The 19482-nt window shown below is 34.5% G+C and overlaps 1 protein-coding gene across 2 annotated transcripts in view; it reads left to right on the top strand.

Annotated features, from left to right (window-relative positions):
* Mtmr6 (Myotubularin related protein 6) overlaps positions 1-16346 on the top strand; it is a 162678-nt gene extending 146332 nt beyond the window's left edge. For both annotated transcript variants that reach the window (XM_089644798.1, XM_089644797.1), the window contains exons 11-14: positions 1191-1317; positions 3773-3945; positions 7914-8190; positions 11178-16346. In XM_089644798.1, the coding sequence (XP_089500924.1) occupies positions 1191-1317; positions 3773-3945; positions 7914-8190; positions 11178-11321 (721 nt within the window). In that variant the 3' untranslated portion in view covers positions 11322-16346. The remainder of the gene's footprint in view (positions 1-1190; positions 1318-3772; positions 3946-7913; positions 8191-11177) is intronic.
* The last annotated feature ends 3136 nt before the right edge of the window (positions 16347-19482 follow it).

Here is a 19482-nt window from a genome sequence, read left to right as displayed (position 1 = left end):
TTTGTAACCTTTCTAAAACAGTTTTTACTATTCGGCTCCGTTCAGTAATGTTTCATTTATAGAGCTTTGATTGTGAGGCGGTAATAAGACAACGTTTTCGTGAAATTGACATTTCGGTTAAGACATCTTAGCTTCAAGTTCGCGAAATGTCGGAGGGGCTAAGAAAACTTCACTTTCTCTTATAGCGCTTAAAATCTTCGATAAACAATAAAATATTTGTATAATTTATAATAACAAGTAATTCAGGGGTGTATTTAACCACTCGGAACATTAGAACGTCAAAAGACGTAAATATGATAATAGCGGTCAAGACATTAGTACGTCTTTTCACGTAAACGCGCGAGATTTTACAAAAATCGATTTCTTTCCATCACTAGTATACGGATTGCCATGATTTAAAAAACAGAGTATCGATAATGAATAACGCTACGCGTCTGCATTCAAAAATATCTATGGAATTTAGAGGTGCATTATCTGAGTCGATTGAATCTGTCATCTTGTTCGTTCATAATTTATTGCGTTTTTAAATAATTTATTAAAAATATTTTAGTTTGGACGGTTAATATTTTGAGGTGACTAATAGTTTTTAATTATATTTCTTCAATATATAAAGTGTTATTTCTTTATGATACTCAGAAAAAAGTACATTTTTCACAGCTTTGAAATAATGGTCAGCGATTTTTACATATTTTTGACGTTTTCAGAAAATGTATATTTAGAAACGCAAATATTTATGTATAACAAAACAATACGATAGTGAATTTCATAATCTTTCCAAAACATTTTTTAGAATGAGGCTACGTTTCCCAAAACGTGAGTTATGAAGCTTTTAACAAAACTCGTGAATAACACAAAAATTTTCGCGTTTTGACAGTTCGCAAAGGAACACAAAGTAAATAAAAGTCCTTTTCTGAGAGGTTAAGAAAGAAATGTAATTCCTTGGCTTTTACTAGTGTTGCCGTGTATGGGAAAACTTTCTCACCACACAAGAGGGAATTTCAACACCAGCATATGACCTCTTCATGTAGAGAAAGTACGACAATTACCTTACTTTTCGTTTGCTACTTTTGAGATCTCTATAACGTGTCTATAGTTTGTAATGTCATTGATTATTTTTGCTCATTATGACATCACCAAAATGTCAAATATATATATATATATGTTTATATTTTAAAATGTATTTGTTGCAGATTTTGGCGTGGTATGTACTGCAGGTTTGAGAATGGAGTTCACCCTCGGGAGCCATTGGGAGACTTGTTGCTGGCTACCACAGATCATACTTCATCGCTTCAAGATCACATCACGCTGTTGACTAAGGTGAGATCCTCGTAACATATGTTTTTGTCTGTTTCGGATGCCTAGATCTTTCTATAATGGGACTACTTACTAGGGGATACCCAAAAAAAACAGAACTGATATTTCAAGGGGCTTAGTTTTTGTAGTATGTACCGGGTTCTTCCGGTAGAACCATGTACAGCTACTTTTCTCCAGTCAGTATGCTAAGCATTGCGCTGGACAAGTCATCGTTTCGGCTGGTGTGAATTTTTTGGTGATGGTAGTTTTGTGTGCTCATCGTTTTTGAGATTGCCAAATGACCCAAACTTTTTATTCAAATTCGTCACAGGTGACGAATCATGTTCCAAATTTGCCTCGCTTCAAAAAAGCTCATCAGGTGAGATCAAACATCAATAATGCTGATTTGTTTTTTCGATGTGAGGGAAGTCATCCATTCAGAGTTTGTTCCTCATTTGGGAACCACAAACGTTTGTGGTTCCCAAATTTGAGTTTTTCCCGTAGAGTTTCTGTGCCAGTTTTAAAAAATTAACGGCTGCGTGCTATTCACGAAAATCAACCATTGCATTAACGACCAGAACACAAAACAACAATCACCAAAAAATTGACACCAGCCGAAAGGACGACTTCTCCAGCGCAGTGCCCAGCATACTGATTGAGGAAAGGTATCTGTACATAGTCTTACCGGCAGAACCCGGTACTAACAAAAATATGCTTCCCGCATCATCAATTTGGTTTATTTTGGGTACCCCCTTGTATATTTTAATAATACTAAACATTTAAGGCCGGGTCTCGAACTTGGCATTAGACCGGCACTCGCGTGGGTTTGGGATTTCATAAACGAGCTCTCAACTATTGGGTGGTATTTATTAAATGTGATTCGTATTGACAAAATTATATTTCATTTTCCTTGCTGGGGAACACATTTAACATTTTCCTTATTTTATTCAATTTGCATTATAATATAATCTAATACCTATTACACTAATTAGGATATGTGCCACAATTTTTTTGTATTTCTCAATACTTAACATTTTACAATTTAAATTCAAAAGTGTTTTTTTTTTGTATTATACTTATGTTACACAGGTTGTCTCACTTGAGTCAGTCTGTGTTTAGTTGCAATATTCTATCAACTTTCTGTCTCCCTGTGTAACAAATTCATCTTAATAATATAAAAATTCAGTCTGCGTATGTTTGTGCTCGCAAATCTCTCAAAGTAGTCGACCGATATCACTGAAAATTTTTAAGTTTGTTCTTATTAGTGCCAGGAGTATTTTAAGAGTGGTTTAAATGGTAGAAGTTGGGGACGCCCGAGGAATACTTAACACAATATCTCTGCACCCGAATGAGATACGGAGTCGAATCTAATGTAGTTTGTTCACAGTAACATTGTGGTATACAGTAGTGAATGGTGGAAGATGTTGGAGACGCCCGAGAAAAACATTGCGTCCTCTAGTTGTTTTATGAATATTTTGAAAATGCTTGTAAGTTTTTTTGTAGGAGAGAGTGGTAATCTGTTGTAAAGTTTTATACTGCAGTAAATTAAATTTCTCTGTCCAAATATTTTGTTCGTTTTTGCTTGTTGTATGTACCTTTGATTTAAAGACCTAGTGATTTTTTTAGGTATGTTGGTTAAAGATCAAATGTATTGTTTTTGTGAGGATAAATAAGTATGGTTTTGGCGAAGAGTTGTTATAAGATTATTGAAAAATTTGTCTAAGCAAGTTCTGATAGTTATTTATTATTTTTTTGGTAAACTAATGTTTAAGACAAGATTTTTTATGCATAGCACAAAGGGTAACAATTATTTTACAAGCAATAATTATTAGCCTGAAACACTCATCCACATTGAAAAATCTCCTGATAAAAGATACATGACGCCAACGAATATCTTCACCAAAAAATGTAGACAATTTGTCTCGACGCCATCTAGTGAGAGAGTTAGCACTTACAATGCCTTTCTCATATAAAATAAAGTTGGTTGTTTTCAGGTGAAAAAATGTAACAAGCAGTAATTGTTGAATGAAACACTAGTATATATTGAATTATTTCGCGGATAAGAGATAAGCCGCCATAGCTCAGTGGTCAGAGCTGTCGACCGGAAATCGAAAGGACACGGGTTCAAGTCCCGTTGGCGTCATGTATCTTTTATCAGGAGATTTTTCAATGTGGATGAGTGTTTCAGGCTAATAATTATTGCTTGTAAAATAATTCTGATAGTTACTTTGAATAGCACTAAATTATTCCATATTCTAATAAAGATTGACGTAGGGCCATGTAGATTCTAATGAATTTTCTTTTGTCAAGAACATCTGATTGTAAAAATCCTTATAATATATGTCCTTTAGGATTGTGTGGTGAGCTGAAAGGGCCTTGATCCCCTCACATTGTTATGGTTGCAAGGGATCATGTCTCGGTAATGATTAAAATTTGCATTTGGGAGCGAAGTGGGTTATAAATTGTTTGCTATTTGCAGAGGATAACTTCTCTGAAGTCCCTGCTGGGCAGTCGCCAGAAGAAGTCGCACAGCAACAAGCCCAAGCTGAAGGAGATCACCAACCACACGCACACCCCGCCGCAGCAGAAGGACGACAACTCTGACTATGTGGTTGTGAACCACCTCAACAACTCTAACCAAATTGACAATAAGTAAGTCATTAGTTTTCTGTCAAAGATTTCTTTTTTTGCTGACGTTGCTTGGGCAATGATGCAAGATTTAGCTAGTTATACTTAGCTACTGTGCAGTGACACAAATGTCCTGATTTCTTCAGTGTTTTAATTATTTATTAATTAATTAAAGGACTTCGTCCAATACATAACAAAGCGACACGAGATTTAGGACAATGTACAATGCAAGAGTAAAGGATGGTATATATGTAAAAGCAGAGACAAACAGGGAAAATATAAGAAAAGACCTTGCTAAAACTAAAGTGATACAAAATATCCTCAATTGCATAGTGAACGACAAAAAACATTCTGACTTATACCAAAAAAATCAAGGTCTTGACGTGAGTTGACCATTCTACATATTCTGGACAATGGTGAATTATAAGCATAATTAGTTGAGTGTTGATTGAGGAAGAGCAGTTCTTTATTTCTGGATCTACGAGAAGGTATATTGAATGTGATGAGTTCTAGTAATGTAGGTGAGTCAATCGAATTGTTGATAATTTTAAAGAAACAAATGAGATCAGATTTTTTCCGACGGTCTTCCAAAGGAGAAAGGTTTAGAATTTGTTCAATTTCATAATACGAGTAATTGCCTCTTTCTAATTGTAGCCTCCTAGCAATCCCTTTTAGGAACCGATGTTGAACGGATTCAATATGACGAATATGGATAGCATAAAAAGGAGACCATATAACTAGCGATGGGCGGAATCGATGAATCATCGATGGTTTACTCGATCTTTTTTACCATTCGAAATATCTCGATTCATTGTCAGAATTAATTCGAATGCAACTCCGAGACAATCGTTTTGAAACGACATCGAAAGTCGTCGCTGTGATTGGTCAGAAATAATCGATGCCAGCCAAGCGTTGTGATTGGTCAGAATTAATTCGAATGCACGGTCCGAAATAATCGTTTTCAAATGTCATCGAAAGTGGAATCGAGACAATCGCTCTGAAATGTCAGAAATCATTTGAATGTTCAGTCTGAGACAATCGTTTCCAAACTGTCAGAATTCGTTCGAAAACGCAAATCGATTCTCACATTCGAGAGGTTATATTTCGAGATGTCAAAATATCTCAGATTGCTTGACAAACGAAATATTTTATAAGTACATTGTTGGCTGCCTACTGAAGCATGTTGATGTTATAATCAACCTCGTGTGTGAATTGTAAATTATGAATTAATACTTTTAGGTGACGATTTACGTTTCTAGTAGGTATAGTTTATGTGTAAAAGATTTTCATGGTGATAGTTTTTCACAATTGAAGGTTTAATACCTACCTATGTTATTTTTAGGTTATGTATCATCTATTCGGGACATTCGGGTAGTGTATATTTAAAATAAAATAAACCAATAACTTAGCAAACACCATTTTTATATTTAATGCTGATCGGGTTTCACCACAACCGTAGCTTCTTCGGGCAGTATACAATATTCAGTATATATTAAACTCATCAAGTGACATGTGTTCGTTCATATAAACATAATATATCTGCTACCTATGCTACGAACAAATATATTTAATTTATTTGAAATTAACATGAATGAAATTAACATCGGTTTAACTTGTATAATAATTTATTTTAATTACGTATGTAGATATTCGAATCTTATTAATTATTTATAAAAATGTTAATTGCATATGCATACATATTTGAAATTCGTGGTTAACAGGAATAATACTAATGTTGCTAGCAGACAACAAGGGAATCATTGCCAGGAATGAAAATTAGTGATTGAAATTTCGCTAGTACCTGCTTACCAAAAATATTGCCATACTAATGAAAATAAATTACAACCGGAATATGCAAACAATTTTTTTTACGATAGGAATAGTCTTGATATTCGAGTTTCTATTTTCGAATCCTACCCCCCCCACCCCCCCGACGGAAAATTTTTTGCCCCTGTCCGTAGCTATTGCTCCCGCACTCCGAGCGATTCATTCGAATGGATCATTCGATTCTTTTGATGTTTCGGTTAAAAAAAATCGATTATATAAATATTTCGATCATTCCCATCACTACATATAACTAGAGATGGCAAAATTTCGTTTTAACTAAAAACGCGAAAAAATATTTATGTTTCGAAAATAGGGCATTTATAAGTTTTCTTTGCGTTTCAAGGCATTTGAAAGTGTTTCCAGTGATTTCTATTTCGCGAATTAACGCGAAAAACGTGATTTTGGCCGTATTCAGCTAAATTATTCTATTTAGCGAAATAGGCGCGAATTTCCCGAAAATACCGGGTATTAAAATAATATTTGAGAATTTCAAAAAATCGATATTTCCATTACGATTTTTTATAACTTTGTTACTATTTTATGTGTTAATATTTTTGTACTGTAGGCTAAAATTGCTTTTCGACATTACACAAATTGTGCGAAATAAATTACGGCTATTGATGTTAATCGCAATCTGCATTTGTTGTGTTTGTGTTCGACCCGTACTTAGAGTTTCCTTCCTTATTAATTTAATATTAAAATTAATTATTTATAATCTTTCACATGGAAATACTTGCAAATGAAGGTTAAACATATATTTTACCAAAAATACTTAAAATATGCGCTAAAAAAATTCAGGAAATACATTTTTTTCTATTTTGCTACAAAACGCTAAATTATGCCTCAAAATGCTATAAAACGCTAATTTTCCAATTGTTATTTCAATTGTTGTTTCAATATTTTCAGCTGAGTGCATTGCAATAATAGAATCTCTCAAATATATAATCAAAAATAATTTTGAACATTCCCTCGTTCTCTCTGACTCTCTCAGTTCCCTCCAAAAACTTAAATCCAGTCCTCTTCTTCATCCTGATGATCATTTTGTATGCCTTATTCGAGTGATGATAGCATCCATTCAAAGCTCTGGTAAATCTGTAACCCTGATTTGGATTCCTGGACATGTTGGTATCATGGGTAATGATATTGCGGATGCCTTGGCAAAACAAGGAGCGTCCAACCCTGTTGTTACCCTCGTAAACCACATTCCCTTATCTGACATTTTTTCCATCATCAAAGAAAGATCCCGCAATGTTTGGTCAGAGTATTGGCACATTGCTAGTCAATCCAAGGGAGCCTGCTATGCCTCAATACAAAGGACTATTCCATCAAAACCGTGGTTTCAGCAATTCCCTCATTTTTCCAAAAAAGAAATTTCTTCACTCATTCGAATGAGGATCGGTCATTGTTCCGTTCCTTCCCATCTTTTTAAAATTCACGTCCTTGACTCCCCAGATTGTACATTCTGTGGTCTAGAAGTGGGAACTTTAGATCACATATTTTTTGGTTGTCCCTCTCTAAACAAATATCCTCTCTTCTATCAAGCCTTAACTAAAATTGCCTCCCCTCCATTCAACATTTCATCTCTTTTAAGTCTGAACTCGACTCCAATTTTCATTATAATTTTGAAATTTGCCTATTTAAATAAAATTAATATTTAAATTCACCTTTCAATACACCTTTCTCAATAATTTTAAATGATGGCCAAGAACACCCTTGAAGGGTGAAAGCCAGAAATAATGGAAAAAAAAAAAAAATGCTAAAAAATCTGAAAATTAATGCTAAATTTTGCCATCTCTAGTTATAACACAAGCATATTCAAGATGGGGGCGAACCAAGGTTCTAAGGATTTTTATATTTCGAAGTCGACTTTGTTTCATAATCTTATTTAGGTTTCTTCCATCTAATAATTGATAAATAATATTATTTTTTTATCAATTATTAATTATAATTATGATAGATATGAAGATCTTCATAAATGATGAAGTTTAGAAACCACTGTACATCTTGTACAGTTTCTTTTATAATCGTTTCTCAATAATTTACTCGCTTGCCAGGCACCCCATTAACGACTTTTGTATAAAAAGTAGCAGGGATCGTGAAGTTCTAATTTTCTCTCTATCTTTTCTTTCCCTTCTTATTTCACAAAATACTTGTTTAATTTGCAGATATCTCTACGAAAAGACAAACGCAACTCTTTCGGAGCTCGCCTGCGCCAACGACGACCATCCGCTGAAGCTGGACGGGCAGAACCCCTCACTAGACGGCAAGCAGCCGCCCTTCTCTGTAATACCCACAGAGGACATCATCATACATGGCGGGGTGCCCGTCACCGATATCCTGCAGATCCAGGAGGAGATTGCGTCCGTGGCACTGGATTGGAAGACCATCAAGAACGTGAAGGAGTGTGTATGCTCTACTCCATTCGATCACTTCAGCCGGAAGGTGATAATAAAATAATTATTGATTTATTAACTTTTGGGAAATCGACAGTTTACATTTATTTCAGTTCGTACATAAGTATTAAATAGCCAAAATAAAACCAATTATGGATTTCCTCCTTGTGACCTCTACTGAAACAGCATAATAAGGAATAAGTAAATTAAATTTGTAAGAAAGGAATACGAATTAAAAAAATTTATACAAAACAAAAGATTATATAAAACGAAAAATTTACAAAACAATACATTTATAGCCATAGAGAGAGGTTGTAGATATAAATCAAATCATAATAGAAATATAAACAATAGAAACATAACATTATTCACAAACCATAAGGGAAATATTCTTTTATGGACCTCTTGTATTTGGTAAGTTCGCAACTGAAAATATCCACCTTTGATAATACGCTATTGTAATTATTGCATAGTCTGGTCAGGCAAAAATTATGCTTAGAGTTCGTTAAATTAATAAAAAAATCATCAAATAAAATTAGCTGTGTTCAATAGGGGTTTTATTATTTTTGGGTAAGAAATAATAGTATTTTTTCAATCAAATTTTATAAATTACAATTTTGGTGATTTTCTCAACTACCGTACAAGGCTCGTGCTGAGCGATTTGTCAATAAATGAATCTGACAATATGCAAGCAAATCACATTGTCATATCAGTATCTGGTGTTTGAAAATTTCTGCTTACGAATAAGTAGTCCTTTTTACAATGGCGAACCAAATTGTTGGCTGCCTAAAAACCTTAACTGCAAATCCCAGATTAAAAAAATTCAGGCTTGTTTCCAATATTGAATATTTTGTTACACTATTTAGTAGACACTTATACAAATGTGTTATAATTTACTCGCCCCACTCATTTTTGTATTTCTATGCAATCCGATATGTGGACGGTACGGTTAAAAACAAACATTATGACCCTGATCAGAAAAGTCCCACAATGGACTGCGCTGTAAGCCGTTACATTACTTTAGCGAACTTTACTTTTCTGCGCAGGGTCTGGTTATGTCAATGTGGATTATCACTAAGGAATGGCCATTGCATTAATTCATATTTCAATGTCCTCTTGAGAGCTGTCAAAAGAACTAAGAATGCTTAGCTTGTAAATGAGTTTTTTTTTTCTCATGTTGTGAGGTAATATTTTAGGCTAATAAGTAGGCTCTGAATGAGAATTGTACTGTCTATATATTGGCATATCTATGGTTATATTGAGAACCAATTTTTTTCATAGAAAAAGCCTGAAGATATCGAGCCAGTGAGTGGTTTATACCTCAGAGAAACATAGTATAACATATATTTACGATTTATTTATTTATAGAGTTCGAGTTTATTATTTGGTACTCAAGCCCATGAATAGTGGCCATATATCGGATAAGTTAGCGGAGTTTTCTACCCATTGCGAATGCATATTTATTGTTTTTTGTTTCTTTACATTGTATCATTTTTATGTTAGAATTTTTAACCTCATTATGACAGGCCTGTGTTGAGGTTAATAATTTTACAAAATATTAAAAATTAAAATAACACAAAGATTATATATTCAGAGAACAATATTGTTACATTAAAGTTTCTACGAATTGGGTACCTATTAATCTAATTCCAGCCAATTCATTACAGTATAATGTAGTAAACATGTAGGGTGACCATGATATTTAATTGCAAGAAAAAATATAATAAACTTTTATTTTAAAAAGGAGAGAAGAAAGAAAGAGAAAAAAAAACATTATAAAAGGAATGCCACAATTTTAATGGATAGTTATTTTGACAGCTTATAGAGAGGATAATGAAACACACCCTAAATATTTCTAGAATGAGAACACATTTTATGCAGATTTGTGACGGAGTGTAACTCAAGTATCAAATATTTTGAAAAAATTATCACCTACGGTTGATCCAGCAGTAACTTATTATAGAAATGCTTTCTAATACAGTTTGGTCGTAGCTCGCTGATAGTCGGCACACTTCCTTGCTCTCCTCTCCCTTTGTTTCTCAACAGGTATTAACGGGGTTAAAATATTTTAAATTACACATGTTACAGTTCTGAGTGGCGGCTCTTTTGGGAGTATTAGAGTGCTAATATTACATAAAATGGAATTATTGATGTTGTTGTAGCTTTTTGAAGATTTTCAGTTATCTAAATTATAAAAAATCATTTTACACTAAACAACATCATTAATTTCAAATTTTTCAAATATAGCAATCTATTTAAGTTTGTGTATTTAGGAAGTATGTTTACGAGAGATGGGAAGGCTGACAGAGATATTGAAAGAAGGGTAAATGCAGGTAATTCCATTAATGGAGGACTGAACGCCGTTGGCGCTAAGAAAAAATTGTCCAAAGAAGCGTAGTTAGCAGTCCACAATGAAGTGCTGGTACCTACCTTGATGTATGTAAGTGAGGCATGGAACTGGCAAAGAAAGGATGAAAGTAGATTAAATGCTGTTGAAATGAGATCCCTGAGGCGTATGTGTGGTAAAACCATGTTTGATCGTGTGAGGAATGTGGAGATCCGCAAAGAGTGCAAAGCTGATGTAAGCGTAATGAGTAAGATTAAGAAAGGGACGCTTAGATGGTTTAGGCATGTAGAGCGAATGAGCGAAGATAGGAGTGTAAGGAGGATATATGATGCAAATGCGAATGGTAGCAGAAGTCGGGGACGCCCGAGGAAGACATAGCACGATCAAGTGAATCAGATACTCGAGTCGGGCCATGTCAAGAGTCAGAATGATAGAAGAGTATGAATGTGAATGAGGCAAGAAGTGTGTGCCAAGACCGAGTTGTTTGGCAGTCCATCCTCTCTGCCTACCCTTGCGGAGAAACGGCATGGTGGTTAGTTAGTTAGCAATCTAATCACGATAATAAGTCTCGAACCACCATTGGTTACAGTCCCATAATTTTAGGCAATAGGGATGCTTTTGGTCACAGAAGTTGCAGAATAAATGATCCTACTTTTATCAATAGATTTATGTTATGATATTTTTTTCAGTACCACTGTTGGAAGTGCGGCGGCGTTTTCTGCACCCGCTGCATTGACAAGCACATACCGCTCTCGGGGCTCGCCTCGGGGCGCTCCGCCCCCGTCTGCCGTTCCTGCTACGCCCAGACCATCAGCTCCCCCAACCTCACTTAATATACCAACATCTTCACGTACCCCAATACACGACACTAGACTAGTTCACATTCAATCAACCCAATACATTATCTAAGTACATTTAACAGGTACGCTGCCACTAAATTTTCAGGACGTAATCCAAACAGGACTGGTGGTAGCGAACGTGTTAAGGGCTATAATGGTTGATTTCACCAATCAAAACTAAGCGAACCCTCTGCGAAATTGAGATTTATACTTACGTTGAGAGTTTTTTAAACTCTTGTCACATTTAATGACCATATCAAACCACACAATTGGAGCCATTTTTAATTTGTGAAATTTGAATGGTTAGATGCAGATTTTCGGTCCGTTTTAAATATTGATCAAATTGTGATTAGTTGTTAAGTATGGCAGTCGTGTTATCATGCTTGTTAGCTGATCACAATTTGATCAAAAACTGAAACGGATCAAGAATCAGCTTTTAACGGGGACCATTTAAATGTCAAAATTTAAAATAGCACCGGTCGTCAATTTGATGATCGTTAAAAGTAATGAGTTTGAAAAACCCAACCTTAGTCACTGATTGGTCCTATTCCATTTCACCAACATTATGTAACTGAGCGTTTAACACTTCAAGTCTAGCATTGAGTGAAAATTGTTCTCATCCCATCGGCAATGATACCCAACGAGAGGTTGTATGTCAGTCATCGACGATCATCCTCTGCATTCTCAGACGTCTTGTATGAAAACAAAAAAGACAGAAGATACTAGAATGATGACGTGAAATACGACCTCTCGCTGGAACTAGTATAACAATATATGGCATGATTGGTGAAATCAGACTCTGTGCTAAAAAAATCATGTACAAGGTGGCTGGTACTAAATGCAACGTTTCAAAGGTAATTTAAAGGACATAAAAAGTTGATGAAGATATATGTATGTATTAGTTTTTTATCACAATAACTCCATACGGGGGAGGACATGGGGAAAATAATTTCTCTGTCTCCTGTCATCTTTCAGGATCCTGTGTGGAGGGTCTTTTTGAGGAGATGATGTATTGAACATGGCTCTTGAAGAAACTCGAGAGAGTTGTAGTTCCGTAGCCAAGCTGTTGAACTGAAGAACGAGTAGTGAAAACAACCCGTTCTCATGTTACAATAATCAACCGTGTACAAATGTTGGGTAGGCATTTGGTGTTTCCTATGCATCGGTGCCGAGGGGATCAATGATGCTAGTTCCTCGGATCATCTTCCATTAAAATACCGGTAGAACAAGGACAGCATTCCCACCTCACGCGTGTGCTTTTAAAACTATTTTGGGGCTCCAGACCAGAGATTGCTGTCATTTTTTCATCTGATATTAGCTAAATAATAGAATATTCCACCCATTTTACTGTGGGTTTATTCCCTCACTTATTTCTTGCTAGCCTTACTAAACTAATTATTCCGTTACATATGTTATTCAGAGCCTTTCAATTTGCAGATGCCGATTATGTTGGTTTTATGCTATATACAGGGTTTTCCAATAAGAGGTGTTATTTTGAATAGCCCGGTAGATGTTACTTTTGAAGCTGACATTTTTTGACATTTGACAAGTAGTAACTACGCCATTAATAAAAATGGAACGATACACGCTTCAACAACGCATTGAAATTATTAAAATTCACTATTATTAATTATTAGAATTCCATCGAAGAATCATCTTGAGTGATGAGGCCCATTTCCACCTCGGTGGCTTCGTCAACAAGCAAAATTGTCGCATCTGGGGCTCGGAAAACCCAAGAGTTATCGTTGAAAAGCCTCTCTTTCCTCAACGTATGACCGTTTGGTGCGGTTTATGGTCCGGCGGAGTCATTGCACCTTACTTTTTCGAAAATGAGGCTGGAGCAACAGTTACGGTGAATGGATTGCGCTATCGAGAGATGAATAATGATTTTTTATGGCCGGAATTGGATGTTATTGATCTGGACAATGTTTAATTTCAACAGGACGGCGCTATGTGCCACACAAGCAACGAAACCATTGATCTTTTACGGGAAAATTTTCTTTGAATATCAAAATAACACCTCTTATTGGAAAACCCTGTATAAACATGACATAATTTCCGCAAGCCGATCTGCGAATTATGGGAACGGAACGTAGCAACTGCAAATGGCGTGAAACGCCTCTTGCGGTTGCTTTGTCCCTTTCCCATAATTTCCCTTTAATATATAAGTGCCAGTCAACCTGTATTTATAATCTAAGAGTGTGACGAAGCTTTTCTATTGTATAATCCTCCGCCCCAATAAAACTAGGTATTAATTACTATTTCAAACACATTTTTTTGGGTTCTGTGATGAAAATATATTGTTAAAATCTTGTCACTGGAACTGCCCTGTTCTGTCTCTACTTCATCACTTCATAATTTGTTAATTATTGTTATTTTTTGTTAATTCTTTGCAAACACCAAATTAATAATATATTTTTCACTTTCATAAAGATCTCTCATCTCATATCTCATTCATTTCATCTTCTTATACATTTAAAAATGAGAAATTTATTTAGGAAGGAGTTTAAAGTGACATAAATATAAGTGTGTACATATTAATATACCTAATTTAATCAATTAATATAAATATTATTACATAGGATATAATAATGCATAGGAGAGCTGAAAATGAATTTAATCTTATGAAAAAAAATGGTAATTTCGAAAGTTGGAATGAAAAGATGGCAGTACATTGACCAAGATGAAGAATCTTTTGATTGCAATAAAGTTATTAAAGATCAAAACTCCGTCTGTAGCTAATTTCAGGCTCTGGGGAAGTGATGATCAACCTTTTTAGCTGCAGGGCCAATTTATCCATTTTCAGTATGTTTGCGGTCCGCTGTAGCTAACTTCAGGCTCTAGGGAAGTGATGATCAACCTTTTTAGCTGCAGGTCCAATTTATCCATTTTCAGTATGTTTGCGGTCCGCTGTAGCTAACTTCAGGCTCTGGTGAAGTGATGATCAACCTTTTTAGCTGCAGGTCCAATTTATCCATTTTCAGTATGTTTGCGGTCCGCTGTAGCTAACTTCAGGCTCTAGGGAAGTGATGATCAACCTTTTTAGCTGCAGGGCCAATTTATCCATTTTCAGTATGTTTGCGGTCCGCTGTAGCTAACTTCAGGCTCTGGGGAAGTGATGATCAACCTTTTTAGCTGCAAGGCCAATTTATACATTTTCAGTATGTTTGCGGTCCGCTGTAGCTAACTTCAGGCTCTGGGGAAGTGATGATCAACCTTTTTAGCTGCAGGGCCAATTTATTCATTTTCAGTATGTTTGCGGTCCGCTGTAGCTAACTTCAGGCTCTAGGGAAGTGATGATCAACCTTTTTAGCTGCAGGGCCAATTTATTCATTTTCAGTATGTTTGCGGTCCGCTGTAGCTAACTTCAGGCTCTGGGGAAGTGATGATCAACCTTTTTAGCTGCAGGGCCAATTTATTCATTTTCAGTATGTTTGCGGTCCGCTGTAGCTAACTTCAGGCTCTAGGGAAGTGATGATCAACCTTTTTAGCTGCAGGGCCAATTTATTCATTTTCAGTATGTTTGCGGTCCGCTGTAGCTAACTTCAGGCTCTAGGGAAGTGATGATCAACCTTTTTAGCTGCAGGGCCAATTTATTCATTTTCAGTATGTTTGCGGTCCGCTGTAGCTAACTTCAGGCTCTAGGGAAGTGATGATCAACCTTTTTAGCTGCAGGGCCAATTTATACATTTTCAGTATGTTTGCGGTCCGCTGTAGCTAACTTCAGGCTCTGGGGAAGTGATGATCAACCTTTTTAGCTGCAGGGCCAATTTATTCATTTTCAGTATGTTTGCGGTCCGCTGTAGCTAACTTCAGGCTCTGGGGAAGTGATGATCAACCTTTTTAGTTGGAGGGCCAATTTATTAATTTTTAGTATGTTTGAGCGCCGCTGGGTGTATTGTACATGCAGTTTGACACGGTTAACTTTGTCAGTGGTGTCGCAAACCTGTTTGTATTTTCTAAAACAGTACTTTTTGAATAAAAAAATCATAGAACGGAATAACAAAGCGCCACAGTCAAAATGTTTGCTAGGTTCAACATAAATGCTGTTGATATTTATCATTCATAAATTTAGTTAAGAAATCTTTATGTATTTTTAAAAATGAATACATTTAAAATGCATCAAACATATCTCAACAACAAAAAAGCTGCTCTGCAAAGGTGAAAATTTTTCATAATTCTGTCTTTTTAAGAATATCGATGGCCTAATAAGTGCAATTTGAATTTTTATTTATAATAATTACTCCAGGTTAATATGTTAATATCCGCTTTTTATCCATTCTACATGAAATAAATTATGTTAATTTCCCACAAAAAAACCTATTTACAAAGTAAGTAATCTTGATAAATACTTTTCAAAATACATAATTGTTTTTTTCTTATAACTGCATTTAAGGCGATGCACAACGTTGTGTAATTTTTTAAATTGAGCCGCTATCAATAACAACCCTTACGTAGATGGCGATAAGGTTTAAATTCCCGCTTAACACCATCCGCCTGTTTTGATTTATGCAAGAAAAAAACATGGCCAAAAAGTGCCTTTTATTTTATTTCGTGGATGTTCAGGCATAAATATTAAAAAAAATTTCGATCACTTTATAAATAACTTAATTTGCCACATTATACAATAAAATCATAACCGAAAATGGGTTCGTAAGTGGGAGATTTTGATCTTTATAACAGTTTTCATAGGCCTTTACATTATTTTTTTCTGGGCTTATAAAAAGACTTATCTAAAAAATACTCGATTATTTCAAAGGCCAAGATGTATTCTACTCCCAGTATTTAATTAAAGCATCTGAAACATTTGTAGTCGACCAAATTTTCAAACCAAAAACACATGATTTTGCATTACTACGTATGGCATCGCCTAAACACATTTTTGCACTAGGCCATCGATATGTAAAAAAAGTTTATTATTTTGATGAAATAGTAAAGTTAACCCCTTTTGGAAAACAAACCATTGGATATATTTTGTTATTGGAAATTTTTATGTATTTTATCAAGACTAGTGGGCCTTACAAAGTAACTCATCACTTCTCTGCGGCTTTTATTAGCAACCTAGACAATATCACCTGCCAAATTTGGTACAAAATTTTATGATGGAAAAAATTGTTGCCTCATGTGAACAAGTTATAAAATATTACTTCTTGTATTATATAACGTAAAACTATATCAAAACGAAATATATGTAAGTAGGTACTTGAAATAAATAAACCAAAAAAAAGTTTTATTCTCAGTGTTAAAATATTTTGTGTCATTTCTTTCATTACATGGAAAATGATATGTCCCGATGAACAGGTGATACCCAGAATCCTGATCTACACCGATTTGAAAGAAAACTGATGTCGCCAATTTACATAAGACCTTTCGACTTCTAGGCCCTAAACAGACCAATGAAATTGATTAACTGCTCAAAAAACAATGTTGATATTTGAAAATTTTTGATCAATTAAAGGAAAATTTGGGCTTATTTTGGGCACACAAGACACGCCCACAACACATTTCTGTCAGTTTATCACTTCAGTGCTATGTCCGGTTCCATGACAACGCAACACACCTTTATAGTTATTAAAAGCGATGAAAAAAAACAGAAATAACCTATTCAACATAGTTTTTGAATCATCACTTTTCATGACTTTATATCACTTTTTAAAGGTGTTTGGAATTGTCATTTTGATGAGTTATCCGGTCACCGTTATTTCCTATAAAATTTGTATTTTATTTCTTCACTATCAAGTTGACATTCACAGTTAGGTTAGGTTGCAGTGCAATGCAATCAGTGGGATTTAATTGTATGTAGTGAAGTTCTGTTTTAACTTGACAGATTTGTATTTTGTCTCTGTAAATTTGTTTTGTACGTTAAGTTTCCGTAAAATGGTGGTCTTTATGGTTCAGTAAAGATTTTTTTCAAATCTGAAATCATTGTGTTTATTTGATCTTTCTTTTTCGCATTTTTTCTTAACGTATAACTAGAAACTAAAAACGCAGCCGTGTTTGCCTTGAGACTCTCAAGGAAGATACTGTGTTTTTAGCTACCACGGCAGTACTGTTCACAGAACTGCTAGTTCTTAAGAATACTTAACCTTATTTTTTCATTTCGATATTGTCAGAAACAGTCCTTTACCTAAGTGTAGACTCGCATTGAAAGATTATTTATTTGATAATTACAGGTTTTGAATCATCCTCGCCCATTGTTTTCATCACTGCACCTTTCCCACACGATCATCTGATATTCTCCATTTTTTTTTCCTGAAAGATTTTTTAAAATATTGAGATATAAGACACATAAAATTCTTTCAAAAGCTGAAATGGTAAGACTTACGAAGACATGTAGTCATGCGCAAATAAATTTTAACTAATTTGACCAGTTTTGAATAGCCATGTACTTCCCAACGTTCCTCTTCCCTCTCCACTCCCTTTAGCTTCACATCAAACCCCAATTGGGGATGCCATATTTCCACTGGCTCCGAACAGATGGCACTATTGTGCGGTGTAAATATCAGATATCCTTTCCATCTCTAATAAAAATCGAAGATCAATCAGCCTATTGTCACTTTAGTATAAATTGAGCTTCAGTTTAAAATAATTTCTGAATACATAGATTTAGGCATGTAACAAACTTAATTTTATCACTATAAAAATGTAAACATATGAGGAACATGATAATATAATGTAATGATATGCATACATATAAATATTTACGATTGAATTTTTTTTATTATGCATTGATAAAATAAAGTTGGGTAAAGGTTACGAATTCCGCTTCACGGTAAATATGGAATGTTTACTTTGAATTAATACTTGAATTTAGTTATATTGTCACCAAAAGTTACTATAAATGTTGGGGAACCTTTAATAACGCCTGCTCGCGCCCCCTTTAGAGTTATAATCCCAGTTTTCAAGTAGTTTGTGGGCTACGCTAGGTTTGTATAGACTGGTTTGTGATTTAATACCAATACGATATTATGAATATAATCCAACTCTTGATGTGAACATAGTCGCCGTCGGCTGCGACTATTACGGCGCCGCATACTAATTGACATATCGCGTAAGTGACTTAATAAACGAAATTAAAATTAAAAGTGCGTATTTTTCCGTCTCCCCCGACATAATAAATCATGTTTTGAATTAATAAAGCTAAATCCATTTATTTGAAATATTGCGTATTAAGAGTGAAGCGGAATAAGAGAAAAATAATCAAAGTTGTACACTACATATTAAGTAAAGTTGTAAACTATTTTTGTTTTCTTTTTGCTCTTTCATTGTCTGAACATGAATTTAACTTAAATGCATAGTAATAAAATTAAGCAATATAATTTCTTTTACTATAGAATAGTTATAATACCTCCAACATTGACATCTCCCATACATTCTGATGGCAGTATGCTACACTAGCGCCTCCTAGCGGCTTCGTGTTCTTTCATATTATATTTTAACAGATTTTACATGGTACGCTAGCACAGGTGATTTATGACTAGCACATTTGGCGGCCAGAGTTGCCAACCAATAAAGTAAATACTGCCAATATGTTACTGGAATTTAGGGTATTTGGTATGAGTGAGACATTTTCAAAATAGGAATTGATGTGTTGAAAATTATAAAGAGAATCTTTTCAAATACAGACAAGGGTACCTACCTACAAATACGCATTACAAGTGATTATTTTTATTCTACATTTGAAATTTGTAATATTTTGTTGATTATGTCAAATGAAACAAAGTTTTTCAGTTTTCATCTTGGCTAGTCAAGTTACAAGTCATGTGTAACGACTAGTAATTATTATAAAATATGCTCCAAATGAATATTGGCAAAGTACCTAATATAAATAAAATAATATATTATTGTGTTCTGTCTAGTGCAGGTTCTGATTTCGTAATATAGGCTATAAAATGATAATTTATTGTACTTCACCATGGAAGCAATTATTATAAAATAAATATTTGAAGGAATGGAAATGGGAAGACTACCTTGTGTGCTAGGAAAAAGTAACGAGAAAATGATGATAATTTAATAAAATATATTATAATTTTTTCATGATAAAATTGCATTTTATTTCTAATAGTTTTTTTTGTTCCAGACAAGCGATAAAGTACCTACCTTAATATAATTTAAAAGACAATTATTTTAATTCTATATTTGAAATGTTCTACAA

This window comes from Hesperophylax consimilis, chromosome 21, assembly GCF_061612785.1.
Source record: "Hesperophylax consimilis isolate HC1 chromosome 21, BYU_Hcon_1.0, whole genome shotgun sequence".
Taxonomy (NCBI): domain Eukaryota; kingdom Metazoa; phylum Arthropoda; class Insecta; order Trichoptera; family Limnephilidae; genus Hesperophylax; species Hesperophylax consimilis.
This window is presented reverse-complemented; position numbering and strand designations above follow the sequence as displayed.